The sequence below is a fragment of the Suncus etruscus genome, chromosome 8 (assembly GCF_024139225.1).
Source record: "Suncus etruscus isolate mSunEtr1 chromosome 8, mSunEtr1.pri.cur, whole genome shotgun sequence".
Classification (NCBI taxonomy): domain Eukaryota; kingdom Metazoa; phylum Chordata; class Mammalia; order Eulipotyphla; family Soricidae; genus Suncus; species Suncus etruscus.
This window is the reverse complement of record NC_064855.1, coordinates 33832352-33851130: the sequence shown is the minus strand read 5'-3', so window position 1 is coordinate 33851130 and position 18779 is coordinate 33832352. Positions and strand designations below refer to the sequence as shown.

Genomic DNA, 18779 nt, shown 5'->3' with positions numbered 1-18779 from the left:
TAGTGCAGAGCCAGGAGTAAACCCTGAGCACTACAAGTGTGCCCCAAAATAAAGTTTTGGGAGTCAGAGCGATAGTACAGTCAGTTTTACCGTGCATACAACCAACCTGGGTTTGATACTAAGAGTGAGTCCTGAGCACAAGTGTACCCTGAGCCCTGAAAACCAAAATAAATAAAATAGAAAGCAACAGTACAGCCAAGTCAAACTTGTGGAAAAGTAACATTTATTCAATAAATCATGGGTGTAAAATAAAAGAATGACTAGAGTTAAATTGGGAGGGGGTATTATCCAAAGTACACTGTAATGCATGTGATAAAGCTATGTTTAATGTCATGAACATGTATGTCTTCAAATTCACAGCAGTGGAAATACAAGCAATTCATATTTAAAAGCCCTTATCAGAAATTTCAATATGTAGGACATGAATAATAACCTTACTGATATGTGTGAAAACTTATGGCAAAATGTAACCATATGGGGCCAGAGAAATAGCACAGCGGTAGGGCATTTGCTTTGCATGCATCCGACTAGGGACGAATCCGGGTTCAATTCCCAGCATCCCATCTAGTTGCCTGAGCCTGCCAAGAGTGATTTCTGAACACAGAGCCAGGAGTAACCTCTGAGTGCTGCTGGGTGTGACCCTAAGCCCCCTCCCCAAATGTAACCATATTCTGAGAATCCAAAATGAAGAGAAATACTATGATTGAAATGTAGAAAATTTACCCTCCAGAACCCCCTTCATTGGAACAAGGGGAAATAATTTCATATCAAGGGCAAATAATTTGATAACAAAAGGGGGGATGGAAACTCAGTCATATACAACATAGAAAAACCCACATGGAATATCTTACAATGTCTATAAATTGGGGCAGGTTATAGTCAGGAAATTCACCTGGGTTCATTGGGCATCAAAGAAACAGCTTTGAGCACAGAGCCAAGAATAACCCCAAGCAACACTAAGGGGCACCCCTAAGCTCAGAGCAAGGAGTACCTTTGAGCACTACCAGGGCCACTCCTGAACTCAGCCAGGAATACCCGTGAGCACTACAGGGGGTCCTAGAGCTCATCCAGCAATAGCCTCTGTACACCACCAGGGGGCAGTCCTGAGCATAAAGCCAGAAATAGTCCCTGAGCACTGCTAAGAGTGGAACCCCACACACCCATCACACAAAGAAGGCAGGAATCTCATCTAATCGTGCCATGCCCAGAGATTTGTGGTCTCTGCATGTCAGACCAGAGTCCCTCTCTTGAATAGGATTCATTGTGTGCAGAAGCCTTGAGTGAGGGCAGGAATTGTGGCCCTGGCACAATGATAATCTTAGATCCTGGATATTCTATCCACTATGGTTCTGGCATGGTAACTCCAGGACCAACCGATCCAATGTGTAGAGCTGCTACCATCATGAAGTGAGGCCAGAAGAGGCCAGAAGAGGGAAGGTTCTCCCAGGAACCTCCACCCTACTATGGAGACTCTGCATCTTGGCCCTTGAGTGAAGCTGCTGTCATAGTGGGGGTTGTCTTGAGGCTCCGCTTCCGCTTCTGTACATTCTGCTCAGGGTGGAAGAGGATGGTGTAGGTTTTGGGAACGTAGAGCATGCCAAGGGACACTGAGGCACTCAGGCTCAAGGACACAGTCAACGTGGTGGTCTGGATGTAGATCTGAGTCATGGAGAGAGGGACAAGGTAGGACTCATACCCATCACCCCCCAAAATTTCTCGCCCCCTGACTCCCACACAGCGTGGTGGTGGTGTTTTCCAGGCAAGATGGAGTGAGACAGGAATGAGCACCAGGAAAAGGATAAGAGCAGAAAAGCCAAGGCCACCTGACTGGATGGCAAAGATATTATGGCATGGCTCTGGTGTGGGCAGAAAGGAGGGTAAGTGACATGGAACTGGGGGGGCAAGTGACCAAGGGAAGTGAGGGGCCTGATCACAGACAGGGACCTGGGAGAATTCATCTGTATATCTGAAAGAACTTAAACTTTGAACCTGAATTAATGAATAGACAGAAGAAATGGATGAACCAAAATTGAAAAGAGGGACCAGAGAGATAGCACAAAATGAATGTGCTTATCTAGCATGTGGCCTACTCACGTTCAAAAACTGGCGCTCCATAAAGTCCCCCAAGTACTCCAAGGAGTGATCCCTGAGTCCAGAGCCAGGAGGAAGTCCCAAGCACTGCTCGGGGCCCCCAAACAAAAAACAAGGCCCTCAAATTGAAGAAACAGAGGGACAAATGGAGGGTGGTTTTGGAAGAGCACATAGCTATCTGCACAGGAATCTGAGCAGTGATCAGATAGAGGTCATTAGCCTAGAAAACAAACATTGAAGAAATTTTTTAAATTTATTTTTATTTTATTTTATTTTTTTGCCACACCTGGCAATGCTTAGGGGTTACTCCTATCTCTGCACTTGGGAATTACTTCTGGCAATACTGGAAGACCATATAAGTGGCAGAAATTGCACCTGGGTTGACTTAATGCAAGTTAAATTCTCTACCTACTGTACAGATGTTCTGGTCCTAACTGGAAAAGGTTTTTTTTTTTGGGGGGGCACCCCAATGGCATCAGGGGTTACTCTTGGCTCTGTGCTCAGAAATCACTCCTGTCAGGCTCAGGATGGGATGCTGGGAATTGAACCCTGGTTGGCCACATGCAAGGCAAATGCCCTACCCACTGTGCTGTCACTCCAGCACCCTCACTGGAAAAAGTTTGAATTAACCAAGAAGCACTGAGGAGCTTAGAATGATTGGTGAATGGATTGGTGGATGGAGATGGTGACAAGTATTGAAGACAGAAAAGACTGAAGTATTTTATAAATAACGCAACAACCAAACAATTGTCTAAATGAGCAACTCAATTCCCCCCCGGCAGGAAGCGTTGAGGGAGTGCCAGGTTACCTTCTCAGCTGACTGGGCAGTGCCAAAGAAGATGGGCACAAAAGCCAGCCAGATGATGCAGGTGGTGTACATGGTGAAGCCAATGGGTTTGGCTTCATTGAATGTCTCAGGCACACCTCGAGCCTTGATGGCGTAGACAGTGCATGTCACCATGAGCAGGAGGCTGTAGGCCAGGCAGCCAATGAGAGACACATCTGACATGTCGCACTTGAGCACTCCCCGGGCCTGCTCTGGGTCCAGTGTCCGCTGCTCCTCGTAGTCAATGACACTGTGGGGGGGTTGGGCCCCCAGCCATGCCAGCACACCCACCACCTGCAAGAGCCAGTGTGGCATACAGCTGTGTGTAGGACCCCACCTGGCCAGACCAGCTCTTAGAACATGAGTCACCAATGGCCATACTTTCTGCCGAGGCCCTTGCTTCAAGGACATGGATTTCTCAGTAGCTACAGCCTAGCTGTAGAGGTTGCCACCTCTGATGCTGAGATTCTGAGTGGTTTTCATCTCCACTGAGATGACATTTTGGTGTTCAGGAACCATTCCTGGCTATAATAGTGCTCTCATGATAAGAGATACCCCTAGCAGTGCTGAGGGCTCTTTCTTGGCTTTGTGCTCAGGATCAACCCCTGGCAGTGACTAGGTGACCGTATGTAGTGCTGGGGATTGAATCAGGCTTGGTGCGATGTGGCAAACACCCGAACTTCTGGACTATCTGTGGCTCCTTTTTGTTTTTACTTATTTATACTTTTTATATTTTGGGGCAATGCAATGGAGCTACTTTTGACTCTGTGTCCAAGAGTTGCTCCCAGTGGTGCTTGAAGGATCATGTGATGCTAAGGATCAAACCCAGGCCCCCTGAATACTGTGCTTTGGTTCATTGAGCTATCGCTCATGTATGCATCATTTCAATACCTCATCCATTACCAGAGAGCCCAGGTCCCCCCACCAGTGTCTCAAGGGACCCTCTGAGTCACCTCTCCTTCATGTAAATTCAATCATTTGGCCACACATGTGATGCTCAGGGGTTAATCCTGGCTTTGCACTCAGAGATCACTCCTGGTGATGTTCAGAGAACCTTATGGGATGCCAGGGCTCAAATCCAGCATCTGGGTCTGCCATGTGTAAGGCAAATACCTTATCTGCTCCAGTCCCCTGTATTTCTTTGTAATCTCACAATTGGGATTTCTCTTTCTTTTTTTTTTTTTTTTTTGGTTTTTTTTTTTTTTTTTTTTTTGGGCCACACCCTGTGACGCTCAGGGGTTACTCCTGGCTATGCGCTCAGAAGTTGCTCCTGGCTTCTTGGGGGCCCATATGGGACGCCGGGGGATCGAACCGCGGTCCGTCCTAGGCTAGCGCAGGCAAGGCAGGCACCTTACCTCCAGCGCCACCGCCCGGCCCTGGGATTTCTCTTTCTATTGTGGAGTTGTTGATACACATATAGATGAAGATCAAATCTTTCGAGATACCACATAATTGCAAATCAGTAAGTTGATAAGGTAAAAACTTTTTTTAAAAGTGTTATTTACTTTTAAAAAATTTGGAGTTACGGGACCCGGAGAGATAGCACAGATGTGTTTGCCTTGCAAATAGCCGATCCAGGACCAAAAGTGGCTGGTTCGAATCCCAGTGTCCCATATGGTCCTCTGTGCCTGCCAGGAGCTATTTCTGAGCAGACAGCCAGGAGTAACCCCTGAGCACCGCCAGGTGTGGCCCCCCCCCAAAAAAAAAATTTGGAGTTACATCTGGTGGTGCTTAGGGCTTATTCCTGCTCTGTGCTCAGGACACATGTTGTTCAGGGCTCAGAGAACAAAATGTAATGCTGAGGATTGAACCCAAGTCAACCACACTCAGGTCAGCAGCATGCAAGGCCAGCACCTTCCCCACAATCCTAACTCTCCAGCCTCACTCTGGTTTGTTTGTTGTTTTTCGGGGGGGGGGGGGCGGGTTTGCGAAGAGGACTCACCCAGCAATGCTCAGCACTTATGATACCTTACGCTCAGGCATCATTTGGACTGTACTTAGGGAACATTATGTGATGTCAGGGATCGAGTCCAGGGTAGCTGCATGCCATGTGCACAAGCTGTCTTCTCTCCAGCCTACCCGCTCTGACCTTTCGCAGTGAAGGACTCCCCCCACCCCAACCCCTGCCTACCACCCACAGCTTGGATATCTTGGCTCCCCCTGGACCTACCTGGACCGCGGTGAGGCTGAAGGTGATGACAAGCTGCGAGGTGGGACTGATGAACGGCGGAGGCGTGACGGAGCGCTTGCCCTGCTCGAAGATGCGATAGATGCGGTTGGTCTTGGTGAGCAGCGCCGAATAGCTGAGCGACGTGCCCAGGCCCAGGAATATCCGGCGGGTGGCACAGACGCCAGTGCCCGGCTCGGCCACCATGAGGAACGTGAGGGCATAGATGAGGAAGATGCCCGTGAGCAGCACGTAGCTGAGCTCGCGGCCCGAGGCCCGCACGATGGGCGTTTCGTGGTGGCGCACAAAGACGGCCACGACGGTCGTGGTGGCCATGATGCCCAGCACTGCCAGGAGCAAGGGCAGCACGGCCCAGGGGGAAGACCAGGTGAGGCGCACCACGGGCGTGGGCCGGCAGCTCGTGTGGTTTGGGCTGGGCCGCAGGTGGCCAGGGCAGGCCTCACATGTGAACTCGTCGGCCTGGAAGCGGTAGCCGTCGCATGCCTCGCAGTGCCAGCAGCACGGGACGCCTTTCACCATCTTCTTCCTGGCGCCTGCTCCACAGGGGAGGCTGCACAGAGACGCGGGCACCTCCCGACGCTCCCCAAACCACTGCAGCATTTCCACCTGGAGCCAGGAGACAGGCCTGGCACTCTGTCACCAGCCAGCGCTCCCTGCACCACCCCCTTGTCCTTGTCCCAACTCACGTCCAGCCGCAGCGTCTCAGCCCACTGGCCCACCGCCTGGTACCCGCCGCTGCTGCCGCTCCCATTGGCGGTCTGGTACTGGAAGATGTCGTAGCGCCCGGGTGCATCTCCGTTCTCATTGAACATCACAGGGGTTCCTGCGCTGCCTGCATGGGAACCCATCAACCCCATTCACTGCTTCTCAGTGGAGCCTCTTTGAGGGGGCCAAGATGCAGAGTCCTGGCCTGGGCGTCCAAGGAAATGGAACCAACCCAATGCCTTTGGCACAACGCATGTAATCCTTCCAAGACACTGCATCCCTGCCCGGAAGAAGGTCACAGTTTCCACAGTGGAAAGGCATGTGTGTGTGGGGAGTGTAAGGGTGTAAGGGGACACTAGATTTCATACGACCCAGTAAATCAACTTGGGGGATTGGGCCACAATCAGCAGTGCTTAGGGCTTACTCCTGGCAGGTTTAGGGAATCATATGGGATACTGGGTATTGCATGTGCAGGACAAATGGTCTACCTGCTGTACTATTGCTCTGGCCCCTCAATTCTTCTTTGATGAGTCTACCTTCAGGTCTGAGAAATAGTATGTTAAAAAGCCCTCTGCAGGGCCCGGAGAGATAGCACAGCGGCGTTTGCCTTGCAAGCAGCCGATCCAGGACCAAAGGTGATTGGTTCGAATCCCGGTGTCCCATATGGTCCTCCGTGCCTGCCAGGAGCTATTTCTGAGCAGACAGCCAGGAGTGACCCCTGAGCACTGCCGGGTGTGGCCCAAAAACAAAAACAAACAAACAACAAACAAAAAAAAAGCCATCTGCAGAGGCCAGAGCAATAGCGCAGCTGTAGGGCGTTTGCCTTGCACGCGGCTGTCCCAGGACAGACCTCGGTTCGATCCCTGGTGTCTCATATGGTCCCCCAAGCCAGGGACGATTTCTGAGCACATAGCCAGGAGTAACCCCTGAGCATCACTGGGAGTGGCCCAAAATAAAACAAAACAATAATAATAATAATAATAATAATAAAGCCCTCTGCATTCCTATATTTATTGCAGCACTATTCACAATAGCCAAGATCTGGAAACAACTCAAGTGTCTAAGAAAAAAGAGAAAAGAGAACAATAATACATGTGCACAGTGGAATACTATACAGCATTTTTTTTAAAAAATAAAGTCAGGCAATTTACTGCTGGATTTGCTGGATCTGAAGAGGACTGTGCTGAGGAAAGTTAGTCAGGAAAGACCAACATAGAATGAACTCCCATGTGTGATACATAGAGAAGTATCAACTATTCCTGAAATCCCTCTACAGAACTGAGTTTACTGAGAAATGTAGACAGCATGAGGGGGAGTGGGGACATTGGTGGAAGAACGCTGACAGCACATAAGTTTATTTACATGGGTGTTGAAATAATATGCTTCCAAAATATCCATTAACAGTAATGCCAATGATGGTGTCGCAATAAAGACAAAATATAAAGGACCAGAGCTATAACACAGAGGGTAGGGCATTAGCTTTGCACGTGGCTGATCTGGGTTCAACCCCAGCATCCATATGGTCCCCTGAGCCTGTCAGGAGCAATCCCTAAGTACAAAGTAACTGCCAGTTGTAACTCCCCAAAACAAAAACAAAACAAAAGTGAAACATAAAATACAATGAAAACTTGTCCCTATTCCTCAGAACTGATTTGTAACAGGCTTATATGTTCTGCTCTCAAGCCCACGTACTCTCTAGCCCACTGAGAGTCCCCGAGACCTTCCCTCCAGAGTTTCCACAGATCCCATATAGAACTTCATCCAGAAATGTCCTCACTTCACTCACCATTGAAGTGGACAGCACGAATATACTGCAGCAGGGTCCGCCCATCAGTGGGTTCCATGGCTGGACACAGGCCAATGAAGCCAGGACACAGAGCCTGATGCATGCTGTGCAGGGCATGGGCAATAGCATACACAGCATCGATCACAAACTGCACCTTCCCCTCCTGCTCATAGTTGGAATCCCGGCCGATACGTTCCTCACCTGTCCTAGGGAGACCCAGAGGAAGTGACCAGGTCCTCTCACCCGTACTGACCACATGCACACACATGCACATGCATGTGAACTACACAGATACATGTATGCACATGTGCACACGCACACATGTATACATGCTCATATAAGATACACACATGCATGCATATACACTCATGCATTTGCATACATATACACACTGATGCAGACACACATTCATACATGCATACAGTCTCATACATACACACAGATGCATACACACACGCACAAATTCACACACATGCACAGATTCACAATGCACATGAATGTATATATACTCGTGTGCATGCAGTGTACATAAAACACATGGATGTATACATGTACACATATGTGTACATGCACCAATATACAGCATTGCCCATCCTGTGCCCACTGGACTACCCTGCCACCTGGGATGCTCTCACCTGTACACTTGCGAGTGGATTCATCCTGCTGGGTCTGTGAGTTGGTGAGTTTGCAGTTAAAATTCTCTTCCCAGAACTCAGCAAACCAGATATTTCGACGGTTGTTTTCCAAAGAACGGGTCATAAAATACTGGTCGAATCCTGAGTGTGAGAGTCAGTTTTGGGGAGAGGTTTCTCACCCACCCAGGGGCTTCCCCTCACCCTCTATTTTTACTCCTTGTTCATGTAGCCAATTCCTCTTCCTGGTTTTTGGCCACACCCTGCTGTGCTCAGGGGTTATTCCTGTCTCTTACTGCAGGAATATACTGATGGAAGAGCTCAAGGGACCACATGGGATGCCAGAGATTGAATCCAGGTCGATTGCATGCAAGACAATGCACTCCCTGCTGTACTGTCAGTCTGCTTTCTCATATAGCCAACTTATGACTGGTCAATGAGAATGGCAGGGATGTTGCTCAGGAGTATATCTTTAACTTCACAGGGCCCTGGGTTCCATCCCCAACACTCTAAAGCACCCTCCACAAGACCACCAGTGTGACCTCCACAACTAATTAACAGCACAAAAGCTACCTGGTCCTACATGCAAACTTTGAACCTACTGTCATGAAAGACTTTTATCTGCCCTTTGTTCCATGACTAGGATACTGCAGTGATAATGAAACTGGTGAAACTGTTCATGCTGGAACGCACCATCAATGGAGGCCCTTTTGGGCAAGATGGTGATGGCGCCCTGGGCCATGTCCTCCAGGTGCAGGATGGGGGCGGTCTTGGCTCCCCAGCTGTCAGATCCCACCCACAGAAAGTGGCCAGTCAGGTTGGCCTGGCGAGCAGCTTCTAAAACCCTCCTGGGAGAGAGAGTTGAGTGTGACTCAGAGCCTGTGTATTCTAAGCCCCCTCCTCCAGTATGTCCCATGCTTCTGCCTCCCACCAGTCACCTCTCCTGACGTATGAGGGCTTGGGGTGGGGAGAAGAAGAGGCCAGAGGTGGAGCAATAGGACAATGGGGAGGCATTTGCCTTGCACATGGCTGACCGGGTTTGATCCCCAGCACCACATATGGTCCTCAAGCATCACCAGGAGTGATACTCAAGTACAGAGTCAGGAGTAAACTTTGAGCATCACTGAGTGTGACACCAAAAATAAATAAATAAATAAATAATAAATAAATAAATAAAGTAAAGAGAACAGAGAGGCTATTCCAGGAAAGGGACCTTCAGTGTGACTTTCCTGGGTAGTATCTAGCAGTAACAGATGCAATAGGGATCCCAGAAAACCCATTTTCACAACAGCCCATTGAGAATAAGCAACAGATCAGCAGCACAGGACAACAGATATGGCTTGTTTGAGTCACTACTAAAAATTGCTCAAAAGCAACTGTATGTTTTACATATGGCTGACTGGCCAGGGCTTAATCCCTGGCACCACATGTAGTCAGTCTTCTGAGGCCCTCCTTACCTGAGCTGTGAGCCTTGAGCACAAAGCCAGGAATAAACCCAAGCATCTCCAGTTGTAATTCTTTTCATTTATTTGTTTGTTTTGGGGGGAGGTCACACCTGGCAGCACTCAGGAGTTGCTCCTGGCAGGCTCAGGGAACCATATGGGATGTCGGGATTTGAAGCACCGTCCTTCTGCATGCTAGGCAAACTCCTTACTTCCATGCTATCTCTCTGGCCCCACCAGAAGTAATTTTTTAGGCACAAACCCAAGAGTTAGCCCTGACACAAATCCAGGAGGTTCAGGTATGTCTTCAAGTGTTTGCCTCGATTTAATAGCAGAGGTGGTGGAGGATTATGGGTAAAGAAGCCAGCCAGCTGCTGACCTCAAACTAGCCCCTTATTCCTGTCATCAAAGTCCCTAGGCTTGAAAGGAGGGTTTTACTTCCCTTTAGGAAACTTCTACAAATTGAGAACTGGCAGATTACTGTCCCTCCACCCTGTACTGTTTTTGGGCCTCTCACCTGCAAGATGCCTGCACTCAGCATTCCCACCACTGCCACCATTGTTAACAGTCAGAGGAATTTTCTTTTTCTTTTTTCTTTTTTACTACCTCCAGAGGTGTTCAGGGTTTACCCTGGCTCTGCACTCAGGAATCACTCCTGACAGTGATCAGAACATTTGGGATGACAGAGATCAAACCTGACAGTGATCAGCTGCCTGCAAGGCAAACACCCTTCCCATTGTGCTACTATGCTACTTATCCAGCCCCCTATTTATGCAGAAAAATAAAGGAGTCTTTTTTTTTTTTTTTTTTTTTTTTTTGGCCACACCACCAATAGTGGTGGGGCTCAGGATTTATTTCTGGTTCTTCGCTCCTATATCATTCCTGGCTCTGTGTTCAGGAATTATTCCTGGCAGAGTTTGGGGTACCCTCTGGGGTTCCAGTGATCAAATGTAAATTAGTCATATGCAAGACCAGTGCCTTCCCTGCTGCCCTGGCTGTCTGTGTTGCAGAGGATCTCCTTCCAATATTCTCTAGTTAGACCTGGAGTTTTTTTTTTGTTTGTTTGTTTGTCTGTTTGTTTGCATTTAGGGTCAGCCACCTGATTATGCTCAGGGGACCACATGACATGCTGGGAGTTGAATCCAAGTCAACCGCATGCAAGGCAATCATACTATCTCTCCAGCCCCTAGGTGTGGAACACAGACCAAGACCAGTTCACTTCAGGGCACAAGGAGGGAGTGGCAGGGAAGGGAGAGGGTTGCCCAGGAGTTGTGGGCTTTGTGTCCCAGAGTGAGGAGGCAGGAGGACAGATGAGCTCTGAAGGGAAACTCAGAAACAGGATCACCTGATGTCATCCTCATTGGCAAAAATGATGATGGCGCGGGCGTTGGGTGTCTCTAGGAGTCTCTTGATGACCTTGTTGAATTCTCCTGGCTTGGGTTCTCGTGGAATCTTGATGGATTGGGCAATACAGACACCCCCTGGGTGCCAGAAAGGTTGCAGTGGGAGCCTGTGTGCGTACCCAAGGGCCACCCACCCCACCTCCGACCTGCTCAGCCTGTAACCCTAATTGATCTACATTCCATGGAGCACCTCCAGCACTACTCATTGACATGGAGGCAATTTGAAGTCCTCCCCAGGAGAAAAGGAGCTATTTAGACCTTAAAGAATATTATGCAGCCCCCCATCATCCCTGTAATCCCCATTTCATTCCTGGCTGAGTTCCTCTCTTCACCCGCCCATCCCAGCTCACCAGTCTCCCGGGATATTTGCACAAAAGCCTCCACTCCGCTTTCGCCATAGTTGCCCTCTGAGGCCAGTGTGGACACATAGTTCCAGCCTAATGCACGCACAATGTCCACCATGGCCTGGGCCTGATAGGAGTCGGGTGGAACCACACGGGAGAAGAAGTCATAGCGGGTAGAATCGCTGAGCTCAGGGGCTGTGGAGGCGTAGCTGATTTGGGGGACCTGATGGGTGAAGGACATGTGAACTGTTAGTGATAGGAGAAGGGAGGGCCTGGACACACCACCCCTCAGGACTATGGTGAGGACAGGAGATTTGGGGTCCTGGGAACAGGAGATATCGGAAGATGGGGAAGGTGCACACTTTGCTTGTGGATCTGGTGGGTTGTAGGGGCCTGAGGACAACCCTCTTAGAATCATAGCAAGAGGTAGAACTCAGCCAACCCAAACATATTCTTTGCAAGGGAGAGGGACTAAATCCGGCCAACAGCCATTTCGCAGAGAATCATTGCAAAGAAGAGGGGCTAAATTCACTTGCTTTGGACCTGCATAGGGATAAGGCAAATTCTACTCTATTCTACTATAGAGTAGAATTGGTGCAATGAGGAGGCACCGAGGAGAGGTTAAACGGAGAGCAGGGAATTAGGATTGAGAAGTGAGGAATAGGGAGTGTGAAGAGAAGCTGAAGAAAGGGGTGAATACTTCAGGGTCAGGAATGAAATTTTCTGGAGGTAGGAAGATAGAAATAGTTTAAAAACAACAACATGGGGTCAGAGGGATAGCACAATGGTAGAGCATTTGCCTTGCATGCGGCTGACATGGAAGAGACAAGGTTTGATTCCCTGCAACCCTTAAGGTAACCCAGCCTGCCAGGGGCAATTTCTGAATGCAGAGCCAGGAGTAACCCCTGAGCGCTGCAGGGTGTGGCCCAAAAACCAATCAATCAATCAATAAAGTTAAAAAACAACATCTTTTTTCATTTTGGGCCCCCCTAGCTACCTAGAAGCATTGGGGAGCACTTTGATGGAAGTCAGACTCTTGTACAGGGCTGAGCATGTGCTCCATTCCTTTGAGCAATGCCAGGGCTCAAACCTGGGGCTTCATACATGCAAAACCTGATCCCTGGGCCAGTAGATCACTGGTTCTTAGAGCAAAGAGGGGTGGTGTATGTGTGTGTGTGTGTGTGTGTGTGTGTGTGTGTGTGTGTGTGTGTGTGTGTGTGTGTGTGTGCGCGCGCGCCATATCTAGCTGTGCTCAGGTGCTTCTCCCAGATGTTTTGAGGTTCGTTCCGGGAGGTGGGGAGGAAGGCTGCATGCCGTGCAATTGCAAACTGCAAAGCCGACGCTCCAGCTCTCAGAGCCTAAGAGCAGCTTTTGGCGCTTTAGAAGAGGTAGAGTGATTTTCAGCACCAAGAGCTGTGGAGAAGGCGGTCAAGGAAGAAAAGAGATAAGCCAGCCTAGGCGTCGGGGTCAGCAGAGGAGGATGCTCACCGCAAACAGGCGCAGCACGTTGGCCACCATGATGGACACGGAGCTGGCCGAGGCGCCCACCACAGCCACCACGCGCTCCGGGGGCGCGGCGGGCAGCGGGGGCAGGCCTCCGGGGCAGCGCGCGGCCTCCTCGTGGCTGTCGCCGCGGCCGCGGATCAGCGCCTGCACGAAGCTCAGAGCCTGCTCCAGCGCGTACGTGTCCCGGGAGCAGGTGTCCAGCAGCCGCGCGCCCAGGCGCACGCCCGGCAGCAGCTGCGGGTCGGCGTTGATGCGGTCCAGCGCGTAAAGCATGGCCTCGAGCCGGTGCACGCCCTGCTCCTTCTTGAGCGGCCCGCACGCCCGGCCAGCCGCGCCCCGCGCGTGCACCGGGAACAGGCCGCCCAGAGTGAGGCTGCCCGCCAGGCGCACCGAGCCCGCCGCGCGCGCCGGAGCCGGGGACAGGGCCAGGGCGCACAACGCCCCCAGCAGCAACCCCAGCCGCAGGCTCCGGAAATGTGCCATCCGCTCGCCGCGAGCTGCAGGCAAGACAAGACAGACAGCCCCAGGGCTAGAGCACTGGCCTTTGTCGGGGTTCGATGCCTCGTACCCCAGAGGGTCAGTCGCCAAGATCCCTCCAGGAGTGATTCGTGAGCGCAGAGCCAGGCCTGAGCTAGGAGTTCTTCTCCCCTCCAAAAATAAATAATAAAGCAAAACAACAACGAACAGAAAGATAGATGGGGATGGGGAACAGACCCTGAGATGGAAGCCTAAAGTTTGTACTTGAATACCCAGGTCGGACATGGGACGTCCACCCCTGCCTGACCTGTCTCCTCCACAAAAAAGCCTTGCCTTTTCCCACACCCGCATTTCTACCTCCATCCATGACCATTCTTCCTGTAGACCCGTCCCCAGCACCTCCTTACACTATGTATGCGTGCGCACACGCACACACACACACACACCACACACACAGACACACACAAACACGACGTACACCAGACTGATAGCTCTTACACACACACACACACACACACACACACACACACACACACACACACACACACACAATCAGGCGCCAGCCCTGGTTTCTCTTCTAAGGGATCATCCCCAGCAAACACAGGGGTGCCCTCACCTGTGCGGCCACTGCAGGCTGTCGACATGTCAGGACTGATGCAGCAGGCGGGGATTTAAGAATTTGGAGTGAGGCTGAGAGGCTGCAGAGGGCGGGCATGGCCTGAGCTCAGCGTGTGCAGAACCTTCCTGGCTCTTTCTATGCCTCCCTGCTCCCTCCCACAGTGTAGTGGGAACCTCAGACCCCATCCCTTCCCCCCAGGGACTGTTTGCCTCTCGCACACATTGTCCTTCTCAGCAACTTTCTGTTTTACACACACAAGTACACACATAGACACACTTTCACACACACTCAAGCGCTCACACATGTTCAGCCTTTTCATACTCACGCAAGCACACTCGCTCATGACGACACACCTCCACTATCACGCATAATCACACACACTCTTGTAGGTAGACGCAATACTCCCGCATGACACGCACATCCATGCACACTCACACCCGATCACACATACTCACACATTCTCTTACACACACTCAAATGATCACACACTGACTCACATTCTCTGATGACATGTCGCACATATATTCCGACACATGATCATGTACTCTCTGACATATACATTCATATTCATAGTCAACGCATAGTTTACCACACACGTGACACATTCTCTCACACCAGACTCTCGCATACTCCCACAATCCTCTGGCACTCTCATATACATACATGATCCTATATTCTCATTCTCAATCACTCACACTAACCTACTCTCACACTCACTCACATTTACTCAGCCCGGCTATTACTCTCCCTCTCCCTTTCTCTCAGCTCCCCCCATCTCTCAGTCTCTTTTTCTTTTTCTTTTCTTTCATTCTTTTAAAATGTTTTTCTGTTGGGATTGTTAAGGCCACACACAGCGATGCTCAGGGTTTATGCAGACTCAGGGGTGGGTCCCAGAGATTCTGAGGACCTGCTCTCTTCCATTGAACTTTCTCCAGCTTCATAAATTCCTTCTTGGGCTTGGGTCTCTGAATCAGCACTGAACTGAGACCAACTGAGACTCTTCTATTCATAGGCACCCCCACCCCATCTTGAGGCCCAAGGTAAGGAGATAGGTTTGTCTAGTCATATTCAGCGAGAGATGTGACACTGCCCCAGAGGCAGGGTCTTCTGCAGACAGGCAATGAATGTTTTCTATCACACAGGGCTTAGCAGGCTCATCCCAGGCTCTGAGCCGATTTAAGGGCCATTAGCATGTGGATAGAGGGGGTTGTGGGGATTTGGGTAATGCTGACAGGTTCTGAAAAACCCCAACCTGCATTACAATCCCAAGCTTCCTGCTTTCCCCTGAGCCATCCAAGAGCTGAACTCAGGCAGATGGGCTCAGCTTGGCTCAGAGTACTGGAGGAGCTGGACCAGAACTGATAGTATGCTCAGTGGATATCTTGGATTGTTGGTACTAGCCAGTTTTTCTCTCTCTCTGTAATAAGAGGCCTTTGGATTGGTTCTCATAATGTCTTCTAATTAAATGTCTCTCCATTGGTTCCTTTGGTTTACATGTTAAAAAGATGTTTCCCTATTGCCTCCTCATCTGGCTCTTTTCCCTCCCTCGGGGGGTGGGCTTTGTTTTTCCCAATAAAGGCTGCTTTGGAGGTCTGGAGGGGGAGCTGCCATCTTGCCATGTGCCATCTCCACGTGGTGGAGCGACAGGCTTGTGGGTGAATAGCTTGTGGTGTTAGTTTCTGGCCTGCTATTCCTTCCCAACCATGTGTGGATTATTTCCTGCATCAAAATTACTGCTGGATCTGAGTCTCTTCTGCTACCTGGATTAGGGGCATGGGGACTCCTCTCTCTCTCTGGGGATTGTGGAACACACAACCAACGATCTCACACTGGACCTAAAATCTCAGGAATAGCTCTCAGCAGTGCTCAGGGGGAACAAATGGTGCCAGGAATCAAGAACCCTTTGCTTGCTAAATGCATGCTTCCGGCATATACCCCAAGCCTGGGCTCCCAGCCTCTGGCATGTTGGGACACTTGTTCGAACTATCAACATCTCAAGGCCGAAGAGATAGCCTGGAGGTAGGGCATTTGCTTTACATCCAGAAGGACGGTGGTTCGGTGGTTCGAATTCCGGCATTCCATATAGTCCCCTGTGCCAGCCAGGGGCGATTTCTGAGCAGAGAGCCAGGAGTAATCCCTGAGCACTGCCAGGTGTGACCCTCCCCACCCCACACAAAAGAAAAAAAAAAACTATCAACATCTCAACCTAACCAAGATTTGGACTGATTGTTGAAGGTGTATAAGCATGCAGTAGGGCTCACAGAAACCCCTCATGTTTCTTTCCTGTTGCACAACAACAAAACAAAAGGATCACAGCAGACACTCCTAAAATACTATCCCAAGTAGTAAGGGCAGAGAAACCTACCAGTTCTTGAGCAGTAGACAGAGATAGAGGGGAGAGAAGTGGGGAGTTTAGACTTAGGAGTCCTGCGGGGAGGGCACAGTGCCTCAAAGCATTTGTCTTGCAAACTGGAGATTCTGAGTTGAACTCCCAGTGTCTCCTACATAAACTTCAATGGCTGTAGATATGCTATCTGGAATATCCAACTTCTTGAAATATAATAGTGTACTAATTTGTTTTTGTTTTTGTTTTTGGGCCCCACTCGGTAGTGCTCAGGGGTTACTCCTGGATCTATGCTCAAAAATTACTCCTGGCAGGCTCAGGGAACCATATGGGATGCTAGGGGTTGGACCTGAGTCAGCTAGCTGTGTGCAGTGCAAATGCCCTTCCCCACTGTGCTAATGCTCCAGCCCCATAATAGTGTACTATTGCCAATGAACAAGTCAGGTATGGTGAATGTCACATTGCTTTATGACCCTGTAGGATGAAAAAAATGTGTGTGGACAACTCCTCCCAATCACACATTTATATCTCATCATCTTGGCAACAAAGGGAGGAGGGGAGGAAAAAGAAATTGAAGGTCCAGCGAGACAGCATGCAGCCAACTGTGATTTGATCTCAAGTGCTACATATTCAATCCCCAGCATCTCATCTGGTTCTTGAGTACTGTTAGGGGTTGCTCCTAGCAGGGCCAGGAGTATATTGTGAGCACTTTCAGGTGTGAGCCCCAAACCAAAATCAAAACAAAAAGACAGGTGAGGGCTGAAGATAGTTCAATGGATTAGAGAACTTATTCTACATACAAGAGGTCCTGGGTTCAAGACCCAGCACTGCAGTACCCCTCAGCACATCCAGATGACTTTTAAGCACTAAACTGGGATTAGCTTGAAACATGACAGCACCCCCCTAAAGAAAATGAACAGAAGGTGAAAATGCTTGGGAGAGAAAGATATGTTAAAGAGTTGATACTATTCTATTTTGAAGGCCATAAAAGTGTCTGAATGTGAGCCTGAGATTGTCTAAGACAGGACTTGTAAGCACAGAACCAGAACAGACCTATTTTTATGTGTGTGAGTGAGAAAATGTTGGACCACACTCAACTGTGCTCAACTGGCTGTGCTCAGGAGTGACCCCTGATGGTGCTTGGGGGCTATGTCTGGCTCTCTGCTCAGAAGCACCCTTTGGTGGTGGTGGTCTGGGGTCTATATATTGTATTGGTTTGCTACAAACAAGGCAAGTACCTTACTGCCTTCCTATCTCTATGTCTTGAACATGCCTATTTTTTTTTTGCTGAGTGTGAACCTTAGAAATAAAAAAGAAGAAAAAAAGTCATTGGAGGAACCTGTATAAAGACACATAACTGATAGGAGGTTTGCCTTGCACAGGTCAATTTAGGCTTTATCCCTGGCATCCCATATGGTCCTCCGAGCCTGCCAGCAGCAATTTCTGAGCACAGAGCTGGGAGTTTAAGAGCCACTAGATGTATCCCCAAAACAAATAATAATAGAATAAATAAAAATAGAATAAAGAAAAAAAGACCTCAAATCTCAAAAACATTTGCAAACTGAAAAAAAAATCTAATCGAGTCTGGTTTGTTCCAGAAATGCACTTGAGCAGATTAAGTACTTAGGACATTTATTACTGTGATATCATGCATTAAAGGATAAAAGAGAAGCCATTATCTAAATGGGGGCTGATAAACAAATTTGATAACATTCAATATCTATTCATGATATTAAAAACTTAGCAATTCAGAGATCGTCCTTATCTCAACAGTTATCAACAGAGAACTGACAGAAATATTGGTGATTTATTTAAAATGTTTCTTTGACTTCATTTTTGTTTAGTTTGGGTAACTCCAGCGGTGCTCAGCAGTTACTCTTGTCAGTCCTCAAAGGGCCAGGCATGGATCTGGGGGTTGAACTCATTATAGAATTCAAAGCAAGAACCTTAGCCTCTGTGTTCTCTCTCTGGCCCTTTTCCCTTGAATTCCAAACAGGACAGCAATTCCACAGATTACTCATATAGAGCACTAGTTAGTAGAGTAGATTAGGCATCCACAACTCACTGATATCAGATATTATTGTCTAATGTTTTATTTTGGTGTACCCTGAGAAACTGGCCATTTTTTGCCAGGCACTGCTTAATATTCTGAGCAACACGTTGGTAGGTAGTTTTTTTTTTTTGTTTGTTTGTTTTTGTTTTGGGGCCACACCCAGCATTGCTCAGGGGTTACTCCTGGCTATCTGCTCAGAAATAGCTCCTGGCAGGCACGGGGGACCATATGGGACACTGGGATTCGAACCAACTACCTTTGGTCCTGGATTGGCTGCTTGCAAGGCAAATGCCACTGTGCTATCTCTCCGGGCCCAATTGGTAGGTAGTTTTAACATTAAACACATAATACCAAGTAATTGAT

The 18779-nt window shown here is 49.1% G+C and overlaps 1 protein-coding gene across 1 annotated transcript; it reads right to left on the bottom strand.

Moving 5' to 3' along the window:
• Nucleotides 1-1461: 1461 nt before the first annotated feature.
• On the bottom strand, nucleotides 1462-14044 carry GRM6 (glutamate metabotropic receptor 6). The gene is made up of 11 exons (XM_049778440.1): nucleotides 14017-14044; nucleotides 12906-13420; nucleotides 11424-11640; nucleotides 11016-11151; nucleotides 8922-9076; nucleotides 8232-8372; nucleotides 7597-7797; nucleotides 5792-5937; nucleotides 5088-5711; nucleotides 2900-3211; nucleotides 1462-1659 (listed from the first exon to the last, which is right to left on the bottom strand). The coding sequence occupies exons 1-11, from the start codon at nucleotides 14042-14044 to the stop codon at nucleotides 1462-1464; spliced, it is 2673 nt and encodes an 890-aa protein (XP_049634397.1).
• Between the last annotated feature and the right edge of the window lie 4735 nt (nucleotides 14045-18779).

Coding starts and splice junctions, on each gene's coding strand:
- GRM6 (XM_049778440.1), bottom strand. CDS start 14,044: ATGTCGACAGCCTGCAGTGGCCGCACAG. Junction 8,373..8,921: donor CAAAAGGGCCTCCATTGATG/GTGCGTTCCAGC, acceptor TCTCACACTCAG/GATTCGACCAGTATTTTATG. Junction 7,798..8,231: donor ATCCACTCGCAAGTGTACAG/GTGAGAGCATCC, acceptor TCCCTAGGACAG/GTGAGGAACGTATCGGCCGG.